Source organism: Colossoma macropomum, unplaced genomic scaffold (genome assembly GCF_904425465.1).
Source record: "Colossoma macropomum unplaced genomic scaffold, Colossoma_macropomum, whole genome shotgun sequence".
Lineage (NCBI taxonomy): Eukaryota > Metazoa > Chordata > Actinopteri > Characiformes > Serrasalmidae > Colossoma > Colossoma macropomum.
In genome coordinates this window covers 300,035-325,389 of record NW_023495761.1, presented here as the reverse complement: position 1 = coordinate 325,389, position 25,355 = coordinate 300,035, and the positions used below count along the sequence as shown (strand labels likewise).

Below are 25,355 nucleotides of genomic sequence, written 5' to 3'. Positions count from 1 at the left end.
AAGCGGAGCAAAGCAAATCTGGGCTCTTGTTTATATTTTAGACTATACTAAGACAGCACACCCTGAGACATACTAGACATTAAATGTTGTGGCTCCCAAGCTGGTTTGATTTTTGCTTAAAGGACAAAATGGCTCTTCTTATATTTTGTGTTGTGACTCCTGATCTAACCTGGCTTTAATGCAGAGGGAGCCAGTCGGATTTCTCACTCATCCAGTTGTAATTTTGTTATGTGCCGCTACAGACTGTCCGGGCGCTTACCCACTTCCAAGTTCTGCATTTTACGTTCCGTCAACATTACGTTATAAATTAAAGATTTAGAAAATCGATTTTTGACATTTATGAATCGATTCAGAATTGTTCACGTCCGCATCACGATGCATCTAAGCATCAAGTTTTTCCCGCACCCCTAGTCTCTATACAGCACCACTGCACCATTCTGTAATTTCTATGCACAGAATACTCTAATTACATAATACTTTGATGTTGCCAAAAGTTTTAGGGAGGGAAATATATATGGTTGAATTTCAGCGACAGTAATTTAAAACCAACAGTATGACCATGAAATTAATTGCAGCAGTTCTGTTTAGCAAGCTCACCCTATATGGATCATTCTGCCAAACTGGCTCAAAATCATAGCTGAGAACACATTTCAGATTTTTAACTGACTTGGACTTTAGACTAGAATCCTTTTGTTTTGAAGGACCCAATACCTTAATTATGTTTATTTTATGAAAATAATTCTTAAAATTATGAGCACTATTTATGGTTTGAGTTATGCTCAAAATTGGCTAAAACAGTTTTAGCTACTATTGAGCATAACTCAAAAACCCTAGCCAGAAGCCTACATGACTAGAAAACACAGCCTTATACAGTTGTACTAACATAAATTTATAAATTTTTAGTAAAGCACAAAAAAGTTTACTTAACTGTAAAAAATGTTTTTCTGTAATCACAATTCTTAAATGTTACACACTGATTTTCAGACTGTGGGACACACTTACTTTAAAACAATAGGATCTAACTGCTCACCATGTGGCCATGAGGGACAAAAATGTAAAAAAAATAAATAAATAAATAAAAAAAAATAATAATAATTTTAAGTATTATTTTCACATGTTAAAATTTAGGGTCTAGCTTTTTAGGGTCTAGCTGGCTTTTGAACTGTGCACTGATAACAAGCTGAGTGGTCTTTAGCTTGGAGGACACAGTGTCCATGATTTCTAGAAAGAATTTCAAATGTTGATTTGTCGGACCATGGGACACTTTTCCACTTCTCCTCAGTCCATTTTAAATGAGCTCTGGCCCAGAGAAGGTGGCAGTGTTTCTGGATCCTGTTTATATATGGTTTCTTCTTTGCATTTAAGAATTAAACTTGCATTTGTGGATGCAGCGACAAACTGTTTTCAGAGACAGTGGTTTTTGGAAGTGTTTCTGAGCCCATGCAGTGATTTCCAATACAGAATCATGTCTGTTTTTAATGCCAAGCTGCCTGAAGGCCCAAAGATCACAACCAGCAAATACTGATTTTTGGCCTTGTCCCTTACATACAGAGATTTCTCCAGATTCTCTGAATCTTTTAATGTTATTATGTACTGTAGATGATGAAAAGCAAAAGTTCTTTGCTATTTTCTGTTGAGAAACGTTATTCTTGGATTGTTGCACTATTTGATCGTGCAGTCTTTCACAGACTGGTGAACTCCTCCTCATCTCCTCATTAGCCTTTCTGAGATGATCTTTTTTTTCCCATTCATGTTACTGACCTGTTGCCAATTAACCACCAGTTTTTTTTTTGTTTGTTTGTTTTACACCAGTCTTTTGTTGCCCCCGTCCCAACTTTTTTGGAACGTGTTGTTGGCATCAAATTCAAAATGGGCAAATGTTTTATAAAAAATGATAGCATTTCTCAGTTTCAACATTTGATATGTTGTCTTTGAAGCACTTTCAATTAAATATAGGCTTTAAATGATTTGCACATCATGGCATTTGGTTTTTATTTACATTTTTCACAAAGTCCCAAACCTTTTGGAAATGGAGTTGTAGATCATAACATAATCCTGGTAAATATCTGAAAACCTAATAATTGTTTAAGTAGTTTTGTTGACTGTGGGACCGCAGTTTCAACTAATTCAGTAGAATGGTCCATGTACAAGACATAATAGCACTTACAGCCACTTATATATATCACTGAAAAACAATTTTTTTCATTTTTTAAATGTTTGTTTGATGTAGCTTGTAAAGTTTCAAATCATACCATTCACTCTCTAGTCCACACATATTGGTAGCTGAAATCAAATAACAAATATGAGCTCAATATGCAGGCTGGTAGGGTATTTATATCTAAATTGGGTAAAGAGTGTAGCAATTATAACCATTTTCATATATATATATATATTATAGATATATATATATATATATATATATATATATATAGCCCCCCATTTTAGGGACTCAAAAATAACTGGACAACAGGCTGCTCAGCTGTTCCACACTCTTTATTTACACTTGCAATTAAGCAGATGAAGGGTCTAGAGTGAATCTTAGGAAGTCCAAAGAGCTGTCAGAACTAGTGAAGCAAACCATACTACTATTAATATTTATTATTTAAATTGAACTCCAATATGTTGTGGTAAATATAACTAATATCTAACGAATATAACAATACCTTTCAACGTCCAAATATCTATGAACCTGACTGTATATGGAAACTAAGCTCCAAAAAAGGCCTGCTTTGAATTCACTGTTTTTGTGATGTCATATATTTGCCTACTCAGCCTACATCAGGTTGAAGTTATATGGAGTGTTTCAGACCACACTGCTTTCTGAACGAGACACAATAGCCAATCAGAAAAGTCATTTACATACATCAATCTTAAAGGCACAGCAACAAACAGCATGTTTAATGCTAAGGGATTAAGAGAGGTTGGAAAATAATCCTGTAAAACAAATTATGTCTGTCTTTGGTTCTTAAATGCACACAAATATTATACATAGACTTTTGGGGAAGATTTTAAAATACAAGGAAAATGTGGGATATTGGGCCTTTAAGATCACAATGTGGTAGCAACTCAATGTCTGCTTAAACATGACTCCACAGGATGAAGTATGTAACTGAAAAAACAAAACAGCATCATGCCTGGAATTCTAAAATGTGTAAAATGCATTCAAAAATAAGGGTAAGAATAATGTAAAAAACACCTGTATTGTAGATGAAGAAATGAGCCTATGAACAGAAATAAACAAAACTGCGACCACCCCCACTGCTGCAATATTTAGAGACAGGATGCTCAAGACTGCACAAATTAAGTCTCTTTCCCAATATGCTCTGCAAAGAACAGCTCATTACTGTAAAATTAGATGTTCTATCCTTTTGACAAAGCTTTGTGTTTTTATAGCAATGTGTTGCATTTAAGGACTACAGTAGATTACTACAGGATTTTCACTTTAAATGTACTCACATCTTTATATTTTTAAAAATAGGACTCCACTGAAAGGTTCTTTAACTGCATCACTACAAAGAACGCTTTTAGTATCTTTATATTAAACAATGTAGTAAATTAAAACTGCCCCATGATGCAGATAACATGGTCCACAGTATCTTCAATTCACTTTCCTGTACTGTGTGGATTTACACCTTTGGTGCATTCGAGTAGCAAAACTTTCACTCAGTAGTTTTTCAAATTACTATTATTTTCCACCCGCAATTTGTACACAAGATCACATGACCTGTCCAAAGTCTCTGTGCCTCAATCACAAGCTCCATAACAATTTCCCCCCATGGGACGCTCAGCAATGTGTACTTGACCTTGTTTGACAATGTAATGTACTTACAGTTTACACAATGTTACAAAAATACGCCCAGCGTATTTTTAGTTGGTTCATGGCTGAAAGGAGAGACAACTCCCTTGACAAATACAGCCTCGACATTTCATTCACTGAAGAGAACTATTTCTTTTATCCAAGCTGAGCCAACCGAGCAGTGTTTACATGCTTTGTGTAATTCCCCATGGTATTTAGCATTTTCAGCATTTTCTCATAGCCTCAGTTTTCCCAAGCTATAGGCTAACCATAGCCACGAGAGATGGAAAAAAAGCAAAAAGATGGCAGCAAAAAGTATGTGGACACCACTCCTGAGTTCAACAGAGTTCAAGTGAGTCAGCCACACTCACTGCTAACAGGCGTATAAAATCAAGCACAAGCCATGCAATCTCCACAGGCAAACACTGGCAATAGAATGAATCCAACTGAAGAGCTCAGTGACTTTAAACATAGTTTCATACACAATGTTATAGGATGCCACCTTTGCCACATATCAGTTTGTGACATTTCTGAAGTACTATCTCTGCCCCAGTCAACTGTAAGTGCTATTATTGTGAAATAGTAGAGCCTAGGCGCAACAGCAGCTCATGAAGCAGTAAACCACGCATACACACAGAGCTGGGCCGCCAAGTGCAAGCGCGTAACACGTAAAAACTGCCTGTTGCATCACTTGCTATTGAGTTCTAAACCACAAGCAATATCAGCCCAAGAACTGTGCAGGAGGAGCTTCATGGAATAGGTTTTGGCCCAGCAGCTGCACACAAGCCTAAGAGTCCAGTGGCAACATGTTCTCTGGAGTGATGAATCACACTTCACTATCTGGCAGTGTGATGAATAAATCTTAGTTTGGCAGATGCCACGCAAACGTTACCTACTGAAATGCACAGTGCCAAAAGCAAAGTTTGGTAGAGGAGGGATAATGGTCTAAAGTTGTTTAAGGTTTGGGTCTCTAGGGATAATGGTCTGGAGTTGTTTTTTAAGGTTTGGGTCTCTTAGTTCCCCTGATGGTTAATGTCAATGCTAAAGCATACCAAGACATTTTAGATAATTACATGCTTCCAACTTTGTGACAAGAGATCAGGGAAGACCCCCTCCCTTTCCAGTAAGACTGTGCCCCTGTGCATAAAGCGTGGCTCATAAAGACAACGTTTGATGAGTTTGGTGTTACATAATGATAATTATATACTACAGTATATACTAATAGTCATCATCATCATCATCATCATCATCGTTAACCGCTCAGTCCAGCTAGGGTCGCGGTATATACTAATAGTCATTAAGGTGAACTAGTTAAGCTGGGATTAGCTCACCAAAACATGAAGGACTGAGGCAGACTGTTCCAAAATGGGCTTCATGAACAGGTTTTCACTTACATTCAAAATGAATTGACATAAATGTCTACTACAGTATGAAAGCACGTAACATTTGTTTAAATAGCTGTTCATTTAAGACAAAAAGGCAATGGAGCCAGAGAGAGTTTTACCGTGTTTTCCATGAGACTAAACAGTTAAAGGTTTTACAGCTAAATTTTAAATAACACAGATGGAGCCCAAGGGCATATTTTGTTGTAGATACAATACCAAGTCCATATAGGGTCAGTTTTCCAGACCTAGATTAGATCTAAGCTAGTGGTGATTCATCATTGGCAACTAAATCCATACAAGCCATTAGCAAAGCCATTTCTTAGGGCTGCATCTAGATAACAAACAATTAAAATATCCCTATTCATTGAGTTTGATCAGTGTGAATACGTAATAAAAAATAAACAATGAACATCCCACTACAAGCCCAGTGGGTGTAACTTGAGGATGTGAGGGTCTGGACCTGGAATGACCTGGATCCCTGCTACAGAGGGTAGAAGAGGATAAATAAATGAAAATGTGACCTTCATGTTGTTCCGCTGTATGGCAGGAGGTAGGAAAGTGCTACGTATGCCCTTAAGAAAGGCCATGTGCACCGAATTAGGCCAGCAGGAGGGAAAAGAACACATAAAAATGCACAAGCAGAGAGGGCCGTAGATAAAGGAGAAGATTAAATGCCAGTGGAAAGGACGTAAGGAAGGCAAAGATGAAAAGGGTATTGGGCTGACGACACCTGGCAGTGATGGGGAAAGTGATGCTGGTGCCTGCAGGCATGTGAAAGAGAGAGAGCCTTGATTCAATTTGACCGATTTTCAAGTCCTAGCGTCAGCTGACTCTGGATTCCTTTATATGTCACCATAAACTAAATTCAATTGCTGAAATATTCTACATTTGGAGAATTCATTCTCTGACATATGTTTGCAGGGCCTAGTCTTAAGTTTAGAAGAAATCTATACATACACATCAAACAAATGCTGTATTTGAAAGTGAGTACATACTACACATTCATTCACAAAGCCAGTACATGTTATTCTCCAGCTTACTTGGTATACAGCACTGTACAAAAGCTTTTTGATTTATTTTCATTTATTTAATGTCCAGTTAAAACAAGCTATTCATTTTTCAACATCTGGAATAAAAAAGCAGAAAACATATTTAACAGAAGATTACACAGAGGCCTCAACAACTAAGTATAATTTCAAATTTTAAGTAATTGTGTTCACTTTTGGCCTTATTACTGTTTAAATTCTTCTTCTGAGATTGCTTTCAATTTTTCAAAGAAATCTGAAGGGATTTTTCCACTCCTCCACTTTCCAGTTCAGTCTTGGAAGTTGGTTGCATTTTCTGATTCGCACAATCAAAATAATCTCAAAGTAATCTGGGGTGGTCAGCCTATTGTTCTGAGAACTACCAGCAGCTTAGTTTGATCTGCAAATTCTCTTCTTTTTTGTCTGTTTTCTTTACTCAGTAACAGCTACACATCCTTTCAGACTAGTGTTGTAAGTAAGAGTGGAGCTTGATTTTCTCCTCTCTCTCAAAGATAAAAGCTTTAAGTACTGCTTATCTGATGGTGAGAGTTTTGGTGGTCTGTCAGGTCTTGTATGGTTCTTAGGAGTCCCATTGTCTCTGTATCTTTTAATCATTTTTTTAAACTCCAGTTTTGAAAACTTTTTTTTACTTTCCTTTGACTTTTGCCTTCCTTATGCAAGTGGATTATCTTGTACCTAATCTCCTCAGAAATATCTCCTGAAAAATGAATAACATGTACTTAACGGCTGTTCTGACCAGAAATTAAATGAAGGGTGGTCTCTGACGTTTAAGTGAGTGAGGAACTTTTAAGACAACACCACCACAGCCAGTTGTTAACTTGACCTTGTAACTTGATAATAAATGTCCTGCAAGCTATTAAATTTAGATTTTGGTCTACCTCCTACTGTTCTAGTATTCAAATTGCAATCTAGCTTATGCTAATATGAATCCTGTTAGCAGTTTAATCAAGAACTTTTGTAATGTAACACTTATAATGCAAAAACATTTCAGTACATTTTCATAAGTTTATAACAAAGTATATATATTGTGCTACTAAGAACACTTTCAAAGGTGAATGATCCCATCGGTATCCACAACAGTTAATTATAGGAGTTATATATGCATGTAGTTTGATATTCATACATATTTGATCAATGCTATGGTTTCAAACTTACTTATCTTTCTGGAATGCTACTAATAGACATTAGAGCATGCAATTTTGGTCAAAGCTCATGAGATCACTCAAACTCTTCAAAAACAAGGCCCATTTTGTGTCAGTGCCTCAAAGAATACAGTTAATCAGACAGGGAGTATGGGAGTGAGAAGTATTTAGCAGCTTTAGTAAAGAGTTTGATTCTGGGAAGAGCACGAGAAGACAGGAAGAAGTGTCCTCCGGGGGAGATGGAGCGGGGAAGTCCTCTGATAAAACCAAGAATGAAGAAAGAAAAGAGCACTGTTGTCCATTTAACCACAGCTACTTCTTCATTTAGTTAAAAGGCTGGACTGGCCTGAGCAGATACAGCAGTCAACTTCAATCTTGTCTTGTTTCTTTCAGGGCCTTTTAAGGAGAGGAACTCAGAAGGCCAGACCAAGGATCTAAGAAAAGGCAGCTTAGTGTTTAAGACAAGCAAGACAGAAACCAGGCAGGGAAAAATGAAGATGTGGGTAAAAGTCATTACAGCAGTCAGTGACTGAACACTCAAAGTCATACATTGACCAGCCCACCCTATAGAGGCCAGGCGCTTTATGCAGACGTGAATATCTCAGTGTGCTTCTGGATTAATATGAAGCAGCAATGTCAGTTAAAGCTCTGCAGCGACTCCCTCACTGCTCAAATGAAGATCAAACAGATACTCTCTCTTTAGCTTAATGACTCAATACACCATCAGGACAAATATGATAAAGGCTGACAAAAAACACACAGAGGCTTAGTGTATTGTGTGGTTTGAAAAATTGAAACCCACCTCTGATCCTATTTAGTGCAAAATCACATTTTAAAATCCTTATGGAAGAATTGTGGAGCATTTGTGCATGAAAACAATTGATGCAAGCATCTTATATCAGCAGATGATCAAATTACATGTACTTTTTGAAGAATAATGAACAGTGGCATCCAGCTTTAGTTGAGTTTAGTTGGGTTCTTATTCCTGCACCTTAATTGGTGCAGCTGTTACATTCTGCACAAATTTAACTGCTGCAGCATTTAAGGTGGAATAGAAAAATCTAGCTGGCCACAAAGAAACCAACTTTAAATGGAGCCACTCCAATGGGAGTAATATTAACCATTTTTCTGGGGGACATAATGATAGGGGTTGTTCACTGGTAGTGGCTTTGTAGATGTAAAACTATCATTTCAACATCTGTTTATACCTGCACTGACTTCAACTCAGCGTACAGGTCTGATTTCCATCAGCACTCCTTGGCTACCACAGAAAAACAAAGCCTACTGCGCCATCTAGTGGATCGTACAAGACACTCAATTTTAGAAATCAACATCAGTGAAACTACCCATTTCAATAAAATGCATATTGGATTCTTTTATTTACAAATATAAGGCAGTTAATTTAGAGACAGATACATTGCTATTTCTTCTTAGACACAAATACAAATCAGACTTAAATTTTCTCCCCAAAAATTAAACCTTGTGCATTTTAAAACCAAGAAAAAAGAAAGTGCTTATATCCTGTGCTTACATATATACTTACTAGCTTCTATATAAATATATTAAACCAATCTGTGAGAGAAAAAGCAAGATCAAAAAGATGCCCATGTTCCAAGTTGTAATGCAGAAAGCTTCTGAGAATATATCTCTAAATAATAACATAAAACACTTCCTAGATATCAGTTATCAGTTAAGCTTTGCTACTCAAATCAACCCATTACTAAGATAGACAAGGATATAACTTGAGTATTATGGTGTAGATAACCAGACTCTTAAGATATTTAGTTTAGCTGTGTGGTTAAATTAAATTCAAAAGAAATTCAAGAAAATTACAGGTCCTAAATTCACAAAGACGCATGCAGAACAGAATGACCTAAACAAACATGAATATTAACGTTTATTCCATGACTAATGTAAAAGGTAACAAGTAGTAGGCTGTTGTTAGGGTTAGTATTAGGCTGAGCTTACGGCCTCTTCAGAAGCATCTTCAAGAGATGCCTTCTCTATGATCTCCAGGAATGTGCTGTGATCACTTGGGGATGCCGGGACGGACTGGGAAGAAACAGATTAATGAATGACACATCTCTAAAGGCATAATAGCCATCTTACAGGGCTGCTGGCTTCCTAGTTTGACAAAAACATCACACTACTGAAAAACATTCTGAACCATACATCTCATCATTAAAAGATAGGAATGGAGTAGCCATTCTTATCATAAGCCATTCTTTTTGAAAGAAAGGCCAGGATATGATATAAATTTCATATCAAGCATATTTATTTTATCCTTTCATTTAGTGCTGGTGGTATAAAAAATTACACACCATGTTCTCAATTTTTTAAAACATTTTTCAAATATCATGCTATCAGGTATTAGCAGTAATACAGTTCATGTCCCCATGCTTCGTTACCTGCTATTCTATGATAAAAGAATGTCTTACAAACCTGCTTTGACTGGTCTGATTTGTTCTGCTTCTGTTAAAGTTACACCTTAGCGAATCACAAACTGTAGTGTAAACGTTAACCAGACACCAAATTGACCACATTTAATTTTCACACATCTTGAGATTTTTCCCCCCAAACAATCTGAAACACCTAGGAAATGACAGCTAAGTGCAGTTAAGTAAACTTGTGTTACAGCTACATTTAAAAATCAATGTTGCTTCAGACCCAAAACCGATAATCTATTCTGCATCTTAGTTGATTATCCGAGTTAGTCAAGGGCTCTGCTACATTCTGATTAAAACCAAAGGGCAACCAAGCATCCAAAAGCTCACAGAACATGTTTACAACCTTCTCTGTTGCAATTTTAATAGCTGACTGTCAAATGACTCAACCAATTTCTCACCATCTCACTCACTTTGTTCCAGTTAAACAATGTTGCATGTGTTAAATGCTTTATGTAAATCAGAACTGCATTTCTCTAAATGCATTTCTGTAACAACACTTCACTGCTATGTGGTAAACAGCGTGTTCAGAGAAATACTGTTTGTACCATATAACTATTATCATTAAAATATAACACCAACAGACCAGCTAGTTTTACACAGGGTAATGCAGTAATGTAATTTTTAATAAAGTATTTTGTGACTTATTTGGTTGGATATTCCCAGTACCAATACCAATATGCTGATCGATTCCTGAACCTGTCATACTACATGTGTTGATTTTTCTAAGTGAAAATAAGTTAACAAGTTCTCTTCAAGAAAAACTTAAATGTTTAAGCAAAATTTAGCGAACAATTTCTATTATTTATTAATATGCAAATTATTGAGTTGCACTAATTAAAAAATAAAACTTTCTAAAAAACATATATTTTAATTGAAATAGAAAATGTGCCATAACTTATGTACAGACCACATTTTACACGTTATTTTTTTCCAAATACATTTAATTTAGCAAATACACAGCTCCAAATACAAATCAGACTTAATTGCAGAAGTGTGCTCTCTGTAGAAGTATTAACTTATTTTCACTTAGAAAATGAACAAAACGTCATTTGACCAGGGGCCCACAAACTTGTGCATATGACTGTGTATAATTACTTCCATACCTATCGTAAAAATCTATTTTTACTAAATGACGTACAATTATTTTTCTTTTCCCAAAATAAGTCAGAAAACTCTTTTCCAAGAGTTGAACTCCAAGACTGCTGGATACATTACCAAAAGTTCCTGTCAGGACAATGTTAACATGTTTAAACTGCTAAAACTGACTACTGACACTGTAATGCCACAGAATATTTGATACTCCGTTGTTTTGAACTAATTTAGTTGATACAATAAAGAGTCTTGAATTCTTATACACAGTCCTAATCCCATGGTAATCTGACATCACAGACATGTGTGTAGAAAACCTATCCCAGTAGTACTGAGGATAACTGGAATGAAAAGATGACACTCACCTCGGAGTCTGCTGTAGCAGGTGTCACAGAAGAGCTGTCTGTGTCGGACTCGCACCTGAGCTCTGGACTCAGAGCCTCTGCTGAGGTCACTCCTGCAGCTGACGCACTGAAAGGCCGAAAAAGTACATGGTGAGGCGCAGTACAGTGGAAGACCCAAGCCTGAGATAATCATTTAATAGACCCATGACTCAACCAGAAAGGTTATTCTGTTGGTCAACTACATGTTATATAAAACCTCAAATAAATAAATAAATAAATAAATAAATAAATAAATAAATAAATAAAGTAAGTGCGTGCGTTCAATAAAACTACGGAATACATTATCACCCCTTACACTTCTTGTAGGCTATAGTATACTGCAATCTGTTGGAAGGACTGTGCGAATTGTAAACATAACTAATTGATATTTTTGGCACAATTGTCATTGGTGACAACCTATTTACCACTATTCACTACAGCGATTAATCACTTCTGCCTTAACAAATAAATGTCAATACAATAGAATTAACTTTGAGTGACCATTCTGCTACCCTTGAACCCACACAGACAAAAGCAAACTCCACAAGCAGTAAGCAAGATCAGATAAAATAGACCCTCCACCAAGACCCATATGAATATATAATGCAACCAAATAAACACTGGAAGATCCTCTACTGTGAGAAGATCAAGCCTGAAGCAGGACCAATACGTCTAAAATGTAAATATCTACAACATATCTGCCATTTTGTGAGAGGGGAAAAACACCTGCATCCCAGCAAGAGCCGGCAGCTATCACTGTAAGAATCTAAAAGGTTTGTGCAAGGTTATCAAGAGTCACTCTGAAGAAATAATTAGGCAGTCCAAGGAAATACAGCTTTGTGAACAGCATGACAGGTAATTTACTTCCCCAGGAATAGGCAGGTGAGCAATTGATTTGCTGAAGCTGTTGTGAATCTACAGTAGGGGAGGATTTGACACAGAGGCAACCAAACCACATGCAGCATCTTTGAACTAAAACTGGGTAAATAACAGTTTTTATTAAGTTAATTTATTTTCAGCTGAATTCTGAACCGTTGGCTTCAATGTGGCATGAAACTAAGGCAATGTAAATTGAGCCATTCCATTATCATTGCCTTTGCAGTGTGTATACTGTGGAAAATCATATCACGATGCTGATCATATTTTATTATGCATTGAGAAAACGCTAAAACAAGGAACAGGCCATAAGTCTATTTACTTTCACAAAGACTTCTACTGCTAATTAATACTTTATCATTTCAGCCCATAAAGCAGCATGTGATTTGATGCCTGACCCAACACAAAGTGAACTTCTGTTAGTATTAGGTGATGCGGAACGTGCTGCTCCAGCCAGTCCAGTTGTACGTGACAAGCAGCAGGTCAGAACGTGTCTCAGGAATCAGGTGACCTCCAGGCTCACCTTAAAGCACCCAATGTGAAAGCACAGGTCCAGAGAGTCGATGACCATGGCTGCTCCCTTACCCAGGGGGTGATCGCAGCGCGAGCAAATTCGCCTGCCACTCACCAGCCTACGGGACACGGCAATGGCAGAGTTAGGCTGCACAAGGTTTGCTGTCTGGTCTGACAGCATGGAACGAGGGGGATGAATGAGGGAGCCAAAACGTCCACACGGAAGATTTGGGTTCAAAGCGGTGGTTCTGCTGAATCTTTGTGGAGGACCCCTACTCTGTACATTTTAGTGTTTTCCCTGCTCTCACAAACATTAATTCAGGAACGGGTTACTAATGAGGTGATTAGCTGGATCAGGTGTGTTGGAGCAGTGAAAACACCACTATGTGCAAAGCAGTATACGTTAGGGCCAGCGTTGTGAACCACTGCCTTAATGGAATACTGTACTTCAAACAAAAATGTGACCAGCAGTGACTGAAAACATGTGGAGCAGCTAGGATGAGCTCACTTGCCTTACTGACCCCAGCAGATTTTCCAGGTGCTCGTAATGTTAACACATTAGCAACTTCTTTAAGATAAAGAAAAGTCAGATACATTTAAAAAAGAAAGTGCATTAGTGCATTAGATGTGTTTTGCATACACTATTAGTTTTTTTTTTTTAATTCAGGTTTACCTACACTTGTCTTAAAACAGGAAAATCAACCACATATTGTGATTAGGTCGTACCTGCCATGCTGCTGGGAATTGGGGTGTATATCATCAGCACCAGGTGTGATTGGTGGCGTGGAGGAGGTGGAAGATGGGCGAGACCAGGAGCTCTGTCTTGAAGAGCTGGAGAAAATGGCAGCCCCAGGGCCCAGGCTGCAGCGACCCGAGTAACCTCTGTAAGGTGTGATGTTGCCCAGGGCAGAGTGAGGCCGAGCTGGGTTAGACATTGTGGAGAACTGCTTAGACAAAGAGCTGCTGCTGTGGAGGTTGTCCAGAGAGTCATATCTGTAATTAAAAGGGGGGAGCAAGCATGATTATCAGTGAGGTTAGAGGTTATTCAGAGAGCCAATTTCCTCCATTCATATCAATACTAGAGCTGACCTTAACTAAAGGTTTTCTTAGGTGATCAAATATATGGCTTTCAGCTAAGTCAACTAACCACCCCCACCCCACTACCATTTGGAAAACCCTTTTTAATTAAAAACAAATACAGCATTGAAAGCAACTGGACTACAGAACATGCAAATAGTACTGGACTACAGGATGTCTTAAATAAAAGCCTCCATTTCACTTTACATTACTGAGAACATTTTTATTACACTTTTTAAGTATGGCAGTAATAAAAAACTGGTAATGATAAAAAAGTAATGGTTAAGTAAATTTATGTTTGCAGAGCTTACCAGCAAAGTTCTTGGAATCATCTTTACATTTTACAAATGATCACAAACTAGAGAAAGTTGGCTGCACCTACATGGAGACTTTTTCAATAATTTCTGTGTTGTACCTGTCTTGCTCTTCGGTATGAGTGAGGGGATTGTCCTACAAGGGACATGTTTTAAATTTGATCCTTCTGAATCCATGGTAGAAGTACACTGTTATACTCAGTCAGCTGCTGCAAGGCTTATCAACACAGTCAGAGAGGATTGCATGACTCACGCACACCTTCTCATTGGTGCCACGTTGATGGGCTCTTTGTAGATGGTGCAGGTACTGCGCTGGCGGATCCAGCTGCTGTCAGTGTTGAGCTGAGTTTTCTTCCTCATCTCCTCCAGGATCTGCTGACGCTCCTTTTCTGCCTGAGACAGCCGCCCTCTTCTCTTAACACTCACTGCAGCCAATGAAGAAAGAGAACAGAAGCAATGGACGGGAGATATAACAAGGACTAATTAGGACACATGGGGAAAATATAAACTGTCAAGAACAGTCATACCTCTGGAGTCTTGCTTGTGACTGCTGTCAAGTGCAGGTGTAGATTTGGACTTTTTCCTGTTAAAAACAAGTAATTAGGTAACTTGGTAAAAAACACATTCAAGTGCTTACTGAAATTTCTCATACAGAGACGTTTTATTATGGGGGGAAAAAACTTCAGGGTATACAGTCTGGTAATAAGATGTATACAAACATTTTACATTCAAAGGACTGTTCCAAAGCGCAGAAGCAGACTAACCTGTCCAAGGCTGTAAGCTTGGCAAATCCACAGGACTCACTAGGCCTGACATGCAGCATAGCAGCAATAAGCAGCACACATGTAGAATACAACAGCAGTTATATTTGCAACACAGCAAAACAGATCTCTTATTATAACTAGTAATTTCCTGATTACTGCTTTCATTTTTCATTACAACAATTTTGACAAACTTCATAATGCACATACACAGTGTTAAAAGGTGGAGATACATCAAAATGTTAGTGTTTAGGTGTTTAAAATCTATAGTCCTTATGTTCTTTAATCCAAATGACACTAATTGTTTCTTATTTCCTCTTATTTCCCATGTTATCAAGTTTGACTACAGTGAAAGTATTCCTTATAAATGTCAACAAAAATTGGAATGAAAATGCAGATTTTGCAGTGTCAGTGAGGGTGTCTAAGATAGCTAAGCGTTTTTGCTTGATGACATGGGGTATTTCTGGGTAATATTATTTTTCCCTGCCTGTTGGTGCACAGTCACGTAGTCAAAAATCATGCGACATCTTTGAAGCAGGAAAAAGTCATTATATTTTGATCCAAAATTAGGGGAAAACTAGAATTTTGTCTCTTAAATGGTAAAATATAATTAATTGTGCTTAACATGACCATAGACATGAAATAAGGAAAGAAAGGTGAGATTCAAATCACATCAACAGCAGACCTGCAAAAGCAACAACTTTCATGCTTACAGCACAACTCTAATGTTTAAAGGAACAGATGGTTTCCCCTCTCTCACCGTTGACTAGCCTTTGCGGATGAATCACACTCCTCCTTGGTCTGATGGCTTGTTGCTATTTGCATAGTCACCTGCCTGCTCTGCAGTGGCTTGACCTCTGCAGCCCGCTGATTTGAAAAAGTGGAGGAAGTTGACTGGTAGTGGAAGGGGGGTGGGGTGTAAGGTGTAGTGTTTCCATTTGACAAAGAAGAAGGTCTCTGTTGCCATAGATATGCAAGGTAAGAGGAGGAAATAAAAGAATGAATGAATAAATGAATGAATTACAGTTAATAGAACACATATTTAAAACAATGTTTGCTGCTACCTTGAAACTAACTATTTCAAATGTATTCCTTCCTGAGTTTCATATATATCAACTTATAAAAATATTACACTAAATAAATATGAACATAACAAGAACAAAATATAACAATATAATGCGTTTTGAAAATCTGCAGTGGTCTGCCATAAATATCTGCAAGGCATTTCTAGTTCTAGCATTTTTGGATCTGCACTACAAATGTCTACAGGCCTACAGTGTTAACGTTTTTATCCGTTTCCAAAACAAATGAACTGTGCAAAATATAACTTCTCCATTGTTTCTGACCTAATGGCATTTTGCCAACTTAAATAACTTTTCCAACTAACATTATACACTCTAAAGGACACTGTGCATAAAGTAACATGTTAACTTGAAAAGATCTCAGTTCCATAATTTATTTTTAATTTAAATTACATTAAACATAGGTTTTAATGCAATTATTTTTTGTGCAGATTATGCAAGTATGATGAGCACATGTAACAGGTGCTTAAGTGCCTGTGTACTTTTACAACACTGCACTATAGTAAGACTGTAGTGTGCTGAGCGATATCTAGCTGTCTGACCTCAGGGCCACTGTACTCCTCTCCTGCTGCTTCCAGCTGCGCTCTCCTCCATTCTTCCTCCAGTCTTTCCTGATCACGCTGGTACTTCTCCTGACACACACACAGAGAACAGAATATACTGCAATGCTAGCTAAGAAGCTATATAATAGATCATAATATTTTCTAGGGTTGCGACAACTCTGAATTGTGAATTTATTGATTGGCAACAAATCATGTTATCAATTTATAAGCTTGACTGCATTTTCCTATTTACATCATGTGACTCCATGATATGTGATATGTTTGAAAACGCTGACATGGCACGCATGGTTACTGCAGTTCTACATGTGATTAGCTACTTTAGGCCTGTGACATGGCTGATAACTGGACTGTTAGTGTGTGATCTGTCATATCATATTTCATTGCATGTTATTGACACACAAAAGCTTGCTTCCTCATTAGAGGAAAAGTAGAGGAAAACCCCTTTTCTTGGACTGCCATATAAGATCTGTAAGTGTTGTTCCTTTATTGTTTCTGCACCTTTTAAAAATACAGTTTTCAGAAGCAATGCAGAAAATCTGTTGCTGTGTCTCCAATAGAATATAAATAAGAAGATAGGGTAGGTGTATTTTTTTTTTAAATATAGGAAAAATTTCATATTATTATTCATATTTTTAATCCGCATGAAACAGTATTGCCAAACTAACATCTGCAGGTTTTCGTTTTCCAACTAACTGACTAACTGAAGTCATACTGGACCAACTAATTTTTTATAAAAATAGTCATTTGTTGCAGCCCTACTATTTTTCATTTAAATTCAATTACATTCTACACAGTACTGTGTTTATAGTGCTAGGAAGCCACTAGAAGTTGCTTTTGCTCAGTTAAAACATACAATTCCTGTCAAAACAAAACCTTATATCTCTAAAATGTCTAAAACTTTTTGCTTTGGCTCCTTTTTTAAGGGCAACATCTGAGTGCTGAGTTTAAGTAGTAAGTAAACACAGTAGAAGTTCCAAACTGCACTGTTCGTTCTCCACTACATAGTTTATATATGTAAATTAAGCTGCAAAACAGCCTAAATTCACTGTTTTTGTGATGACAAACAACACATTTACATACATCCACCTATTCTGCCTACAGCAGTTTAGCGCCACCCACTCATGCTGAAATTATAAGGAGTGTTTCAGCCCAGACTGCTTTCTGAATGAGGTACAATACAGGGTAGCCAATCAGAACATAGCTCATTTGCATGTATCAGTCTGAAAGGTACAGTAATAAAACAAAAATCTGCTCAATTCTAGCAGATAAAGAGAGGCTGGAAAATGGTCATGTGACAATAAATGATGACTGTTTTGACACATGAGCCCCAAAAAAAGTTATAAGTTGACCTTAAGCATAAAAAATTAAATAAGAGAAAAATGGACATGAGCCCTTTAATAGAATAAGTAATTCTGGGCCATTTCTACTGGTCCTTTATTAATGAAATTCTAACATAATATAAAGGGTAACTGCCATTTTCAAATTTTGTAATAAATACCAGGTAAAATAGGAGAAGTGTATATATTTGTTACCCTCATTGTATATGAATCTGACAAACAAGGGAAATTAACAAATGTATAACTGTCTGTTTATATGCACACTAATAATACAATCATCTGTCTTCTGCAGTTACCTAATTATCAGTAGTCATGTAAATATTGTACTATAAAATATTTAATTTAAAGCCTTTAAAGACACCTTGATTTTAGCTCAGTAATTGGGTAATTTAGAACATGTATACAGCTAATTTGATACCTTTTTCCCCCACTTACATCTGTTCAGTCAGAACCAGATAAAGAAGAGTTGCCCAGAAACAGTAAACACAATTATAACAACTTAGTCAAAATCTGATTTTCTGCAGTTATCCAATCATCTTGTACATGTAAACATACACCATTCAGCTATTCACGGTAAATGCACTACTTCAGACTAAACAACACCACAGTAGTAAGTACACATTTCAGCATTTCTCTGCCTGTACCTGCAGGAGGCGCTCCTGCTCCATTTGCCATTTTTCCTGTCTCCTCCTCTCCTCCTCTGTGTCCCATGACCATCGCGAGGACGCTGCACTGATGGAAGGAACCTGCAGCTAACAGAGAACAAAAAAGAGGCATTAGGAAATGAATAATTGATGGATATTTTCATTGAATCCAAAGGATGATCATCAGTATCGACTTACATCTGAAATGGCAGACTCTGAGCCTCCTGAGGAAGGGGAGAAAGCAGAAATTATTAAAGTTAAAATAGAATAATGGCTTTCAGCTTATATACCACCCAGCAGTATGAAATAACACCCATGCAGGCATTTCGCAAAACATTAATTCACACGGATTAATGCAAATGTCACACCTCATTAAAAATGACAGATGCCAATTTTTTTACTGTCAAGAGCTTTCATGATTGTCTTAAGATTCTGCAAAAAGCACACAGCACACAGACACAGCACACATAGCCTTCAATTACCACAGAGGTAGACCCAAGAGTCCACTGTGGAACCAGAGGAACCTGGAGAGGTACAAGGTTTGCATCATGATCCTTTAAAACAAACCTAAAGGAGCCATATTGTCTGATTACAAAAGGCTCCTACTGGGTCAAATCTGATTTTCTTCTTCTTATGATTATTTTATTTATTTATTTTTGCTTGAACTTAAGTTTGTGGTGACTAAGAAAGAAGGTTTCCTCCTTCAATTTTTTCAATTTGTATTTTTGCTTATCTGCTAATCTTTAAGAACACTGTTTTGGTGTAACATCCCTGAAAACTAGTTTTCTGCTGCCTATAAAAATAAGAGGTGCCAAAAGCGTTGTCAGAGCAAATGTCATAGAAGAACCACCTTTGCTTCTCTAAAGAACCTTCAAACAGGTTATTCTTTAAAGAACTAGTTTTGTAAAAGTTTGCAAGTGTCAAGAATATTTAATGAAGTTTAAAGAACCTCCATATAATGTAAAGGTTCTAGGGGAAAACTCAAGTTAGAGCATAAATGGGCAGGGCTAAACACCTGGCTGTGATGTCATGAGAACCGACTTCAGTAACATCATTCACCTTTCAGCCTACAACAGTTTAGTCCCACTCCTTTAAATTGAAGTTCTAAGGGGTGTTTCAGGTCTGACTGCTTTTTGAATGAGTGACAATGCAGAGCAGCTAAGCAGAATAGAGCTCATTTATCTTATATCAGTCTTAAAGGCACAGTTACAAAAACAGACTGTTTAACTATGAGGGTTAAAGAGAGGTTGGAAAATGGTCACATAAAAATAAGCAACAACTGCTTTTGGTACATAAAATCACAAAAAAATGTAATAAGTGGACCTCAAAGGAAGAAGTAAATTACAAGAAAAAATTAGGATATGGGCCCTTAACAATGTTTACATATTGCATCAGACTTTTATTTAAAAAGAAAAAGAGAGAAAAATCAGTTTTCAATGATATGGGCCCTTTAAAGAAGCATCCATTGATGGTTTCTTAGGGAACCAAGCGTGGTTCATCAAAAAGCCCTTATGGCACCTTTTTTTTGTTTGTTTTTTTCAAACATGTAGTTGAAGAAGATTTATTTTCAAACAAGTTCTTATGCTAGGCAGCCATGCAAAACTTAGGAACAGATTTATGGTCAATGCTTTTACTCTTAGTGCCATAACTCTGGCAGAAAAAAGTTCCTCTGCTTCAATAGGACTGTAAAGGAGAGTGCTTCCACATAATTATTACATAAAACAAGAAGGGCCCATTTAAGAAAAAAAAAGTGAACATGAATCAGAAAGTCACCCCATCAAAACCACATTCTGCAAATAACCGGATTAACTGAAAGCAGCCAATAACCCACAAAGCACAAGCTAGTTGATGCCTGTAGGGACTGAGTAGCATTTTACCTTTCTGCATGAAAAATTCTAATCTCCTTTTGCGATTATTCATAATTATGCGCTCATATTCTAAACAAATTAAGACAAGAGGGCAACAATAAATATGGGATGCTAAATGAAACTTCTTTTTTCTGTACTGTTGAACTTTCAAACTTTCACTGCATTCCAAATAAGAGCATGAGACCAATGTCACATTTAAAATCAAGGCTCATCTGATGTACCAAATAAGCACAAACACAGTGTTTACCTTTGTTTTTGGTTACAGCCGGAATGTCACGGAAGTTTCTATTTACAGCTTTTGCTGGCAAACCCTGAGTCAAAACCAAGACAGATAGTGTTATTACATGCAAAACACATGCAAACAGCCATATATGCATTCACAAACAAGTTCAGCAGACAAATGTTCCCATTACTCAGCCATTTAAAGAACAGCTCAGCGAAAAATTCTTTGCAGCATACTCACAGTAACAGTATGGCCGTTAACCTTCGCTCCAGTCACCTTATCTGCAGGCAAGTTGGAGCAGCTGCTGACCGTGACGCAGTGCTCAGGATGACCTATAAGTGTTGAATCCATACTGGTCAGATTGATGGTCTTATGGCTTTTAAATGGTAGGGATAGGTGGTCGCTGCCCCAGGCTGAGTTCAGTGTCCGGAACAGAATCAGAGAAAGTGAGTACTGACTACTGATGTTATTTGCTCAAGTCAATTGTACTTTGCTGGGGTTAACTGAATGAAATTAATTAGCCACAGTTTGGGAATAAGATTACAATGAAGTCCAAAAATTAGTATGCAGCTGGACAGCGTTATTGTTGTTAATATAGAGCTTAATATGCCAAACCAGTTTGAACCACCACACAATTTTTTAAGAAATTCAGCAACTGATTTGATAGTAATTCACAATAAGCTAAAATGAACACAAAAGACTTTAACTCTCTTGCTGAAAATCTCAATACCATCAAAGCTGATGCGAGTGAGAAAATACCAGTGCAGTGGAATGAGCCTAACAACAAAAAGCTTGCCAGTAGTCACCCTGCAATTTACTGAATAGCCCATATTCTTAATCTGTTTGCAGGAACTATTTCTGAAGTGAGCCACAACACCAACAGACAGAAGCTTTACATTAGTGTCTCTCTTTCATGGTAATTAATCTGAACAGAGCAGTGGACAAAACACCCAGAGACAGACAGACCACCGTCCCCACCGTGACATAGAAGAAAAAAAAACAAACAAACAAAAAAAAAAACCAAACAAGCCATGGCATCATACTGTGAAACATGCTAGTGGATCAGTGCAAAGCTGAAGATACACATTGTAGTTTGTAAGCATTTCTTGTTGTTTTGACTGTGTACAACTGACAACTGGATATGAAATGAGGGTAAATAGCCACATAGGAATATCAGCAGTTCTTATACAATATTGTTTTTCCTCCCGAAGTGGGGAAACTGATGCTGATACAGACCATTGGCAATACATAAACATGAATAAAATCTAGAAATTGCGTCTAGATCTACTTGAACTACCTAAACATTCTGCTTTTTAGGAGAACAATCAATATATCATTACACGTTTTTGGAAATACTGATCAAATCTAAACATCTGTCTGAAGCCATTCATTTTTTTTTAATTCTCTCTCAATACCAATTTGATTTCTCTATCATTGTGTATCCCAACTATAAAATACAAAATTTTCTGCACGTCCACGTTTATTTTCATTTGCAATGTTCTGGAGAACAAGCCAAAACAACAAACACCACCACTGCTCAATTACTTAGAGTGCACTGTGGCATCACTGATATTACATAAATTTTGTATTTAAATACATCAACTGGCAACACAAGAGACAGCAAAACCATATGAAAGTGGAAGCAGAGTGATGAGTGCACAGTAGCAGCCACAGAAAATGCATATATTTAGGCAGTTACAGAAACCCCACTGAGCTATGATTCCTGTAATGGAAATTAGACTGTACATTTCAAAAATAGCACTGAACTAATTAATAGGAGTACTACTGTATTTTACAGTTCATGATTGTGTGACTTGAGAAACACTGCAGTGTAAATGAGCAGACACGCAAATCATGCCCATACGCTGCCTCACCGTTCTGCCCGTGGCGCCGAATCTCCATCAGCAGGCTGCCCTCTTTCAGTGCAGCATCCATGCTGGCCTTCCACTGCTCATAGCTCATCTCGGCCACACGCTGCCCTCCCACAGCCACGATCTCATCGCCCGCCTGCAGGTGGCACAGCTGAGCCGGGCTGCCTGGGGGCCAGCAAAAAGCACGAAGAGTTAGAGAAGCCAAAATGTTGAAGAATCCACACAGGGCCAATACAGCTCTAACATTAAACTGATGAAACCTAGCAACAAATCTTGCAAAGCTCAAGAATGCTGAAAAAAATTCCACAGAAATCTGTTGCTATAGGGTCCATATATGAAAACCAAGCTGCAAAAACAGCCTGTTTACATTTACACATATTCTGAGCTGCTTTATAAATGAGGCACAATGAAAGGCAGCTAATCAGAACAGAAGTCATTTACACATATCATAGTTAAAGGCACAGTAATAACCAGGTTGCAAAACAAAAAAATAAATAGCTTTTTCATACAGTTTTGTTACATAAATTCACACAAAACATCATAAGAAGAGCTCAGGGGGGAAACAAAAAAAGTGTAGGATATCAAGCCACTAAGTGAAGATTAATAAATTTAGATTAATGTGACCACTTTCAACAAGTTTCATTACAGTGAGACAATATTTAGACCTGCTCTTTAAATTAGGATAGGGTGTTTCAAAACGTAAAATGTTCTCAGAAAAGCTAGATGACTTAAGCTCAAAGTTAGGATAGTCCAAAAGGAAAGTCCCTGGATGTTTCTCCTAGTAGATAGGTTTGACTTTGAATGTGCTTAATGAGAATGTGCTTTGTACCTATATGGGGGAAACAAAAAAAAAATCTAATAATAATGATAATGATATTGATACTGATAACAGGTGCACTTTGTAGTTCTACAATTACAGACTATAGTCCATCTGTTTCTCTGTTATCCCCCTTTTCCCCTGTTCTTCTAAGGTCAGGACCCCACATGACCCCCATAGAGCAAGTATTGTCTGGGAGGTTGATCACTCTCAGCACTGCAGTGACACTAACGTGGTGGTGGTATGTTAGTGTGTGTTGCGCTGGTACAAATGAAGCTTTTAAACACTGTGTCCACTCACTGTCGACTCTTAGACAGACCTACTTTGTTGGTCCACCTTGATGGTCATCCTCTAGACCTTCATCAGTGGTCACAGGACACAGTGCACAGGGTGTTGTTGGCTGGATATGGATGGATTGTCTGGATTGGTTGGTGGACTATTCTCAGTCCAGCAGTGACAATGAGGTGTTGAAAAAAAACTTCAGCAGCACTGCTGTGTCTGATCCACTTGTACAAGCACAACACACACAAAACACACCACCATGTCAGTGTCACTGCAGTGCTGAAATTGACCCACCACTCAAACAATACCTACTCCGTAGTGGTCCTGTGGGGGTCCTGACCATTGAAGAACAGGGTGAAAGAGGTCGATCAAAGTATGCAGAGAAACAGATGGACTACAGTGTGTACCTGTACAAAGTGCACCTACCTGGTAAGTGGAGCCGCTAAAATGGACAATGAGTGAAGATACAAGGTAGCTGTGAGCATAGTTTATTATATTTATATACATATATCAAACAAACTATTAACATAGACTTGATATGATATCTTTCACACATCATAAATCTTCCACCACTTGACATAACCTTCATGTGTGCCTAAACCTAAATCATATACAGTAAACAAGTAAGAGCAGAGTTGGGCTACAGCACGCTAGCTCTAAGTTGAGAACCACACTGCATGAGCTTCATCTCTCCATCAGCATGCATGACTAATCAGACTGATGCACAGTAAGCAACACCTTCACTGGTCACCATCAATCATTCATGCTCGTCTGCATTTGAATACTAAGTCACAAACAGGGAGCACAGTTTAAAGTCTTTTTCCAGACAGGATAACCGGGAGTAGAGGAATTTCTATATTTAAATAAAAGCTAAAAATGAAAGAGAGAGAAATCTCATGGATCGCAGTCTTCAGGATTTCTCTGTCCATATTTACCAAAAAGGAAAAATAACTGGACAAACTCACAAAAACCTCACATTTCACCAGAAGGCCTTTTCAGGTCCTGTCCTTCCTCTCCTTTTTGATTTTTTTTTCTATTATTATTACTGGAAGTTGATGCACCAGAGATAATTTGTAAGCCAGCGCTATGTCTCCCATTAGGTCACATTATAGTTAATGTTGAGCAATAAATAAACAGGACATCATGATAACTACTTAATACATTAACGGTATTGAATTCCACTCAATTATCAGCATGAATGGAGTGCAACAGTCACATTCACGACACTCTGAAGTACAGGGAAACATACACGCCCCAGCTAAAATAATGCAAATAATGAATTTTTCCACAGAAAAACTGTCTGCATAATTTAAATTCTCTTCAAATCAACAGACTCAATCACTCCAACACAGTCATCTCATCTTAAATTGAATAAAACACAGATCATTGCAGGTTTTGTGAAAATAAGATCTATGTAATAAGGCAAGATAAGATCAGCCTAATGTAATAATGAATTGTGTCTCTTACCTGGTTGGACAGATTTGATGCGAGCACCAGTGGAATCCCAATGAGCCTGAAAGCCAAAGTCCCTACCACTGTTAGGCTTCTGATTTAGACTGACTCGCATATCAGTGTGACCCACCTGAGAGTGAGAGAGAGCAAGAGAGAGCGAGAGAGAGAAAGAGCAAGAGACAAACATGCACACGTCACCTGATGCTACTGTGTCACCTGCATCCTGCGAGGAAACCGGAGTAGCCTGACATACTGATGCAGTGCTTTCTGCTCTGAACCCCACAATCACACACCATTTAATCTATGCTTAAGAGACACGAGTAGCAGTCTAAAATTACAGTATAGAGATCTATTTACACTCTATAGTCACCAAAACCCACTCATGCC

At 37.6% G+C, this 25,355-nt stretch overlaps 1 protein-coding gene across 3 annotated transcripts in view; it reads right to left on the bottom strand.

Moving 5' to 3' along the window:
• Positions 1–9,200: 9,200 nt before the first annotated feature.
• Positions 9,201–25,355, bottom strand: part of lmo7b (LIM domain 7b) — a 41,156-nt gene continuing 25,001 nt past the window's right edge. For 2 of the 3 annotated variants that reach the window (XM_036563418.1, XM_036563419.1), the window contains 16 exons: positions 24,984–25,098; positions 22,421–22,582; positions 20,787–20,959; positions 20,571–20,634; positions 20,333–20,392; positions 18,654–18,679; positions 18,456–18,563; positions 16,454–16,543; positions 15,590–15,786; positions 14,833–14,877; positions 14,596–14,651; positions 14,328–14,493; positions 13,404–13,670; positions 12,688–12,796; positions 11,271–11,376; positions 9,201–9,421 (listed from right to left, as the gene is read on the bottom strand). In XM_036563418.1, coding sequence (XP_036419311.1) covers positions 9,399–9,421; positions 11,271–11,376; positions 12,688–12,796; positions 13,404–13,670; positions 14,328–14,493; positions 14,596–14,651; positions 14,833–14,877; positions 15,590–15,786; positions 16,454–16,543; positions 18,456–18,563; positions 18,654–18,679; positions 20,333–20,392; positions 20,571–20,634; positions 20,787–20,959; positions 22,421–22,582; positions 24,984–25,098 — 1,767 coding nt within the window. In that variant the 3' untranslated portion in view covers positions 9,201–9,398. Of the gene's footprint in view, positions 9,422–11,270; positions 11,377–12,687; positions 12,797–13,403; positions 13,671–14,327; positions 14,494–14,595; positions 14,652–14,832; positions 14,878–15,589; positions 15,787–16,453; positions 16,544–18,455; positions 18,564–18,653; positions 18,680–18,937; positions 18,980–20,332; positions 20,393–20,570; positions 20,635–20,786; positions 20,960–22,420; positions 22,583–24,983; positions 25,099–25,355 lie in introns of all 3 variants that reach the window. The other variant, XM_036563417.1, reaches the window with a different exon arrangement.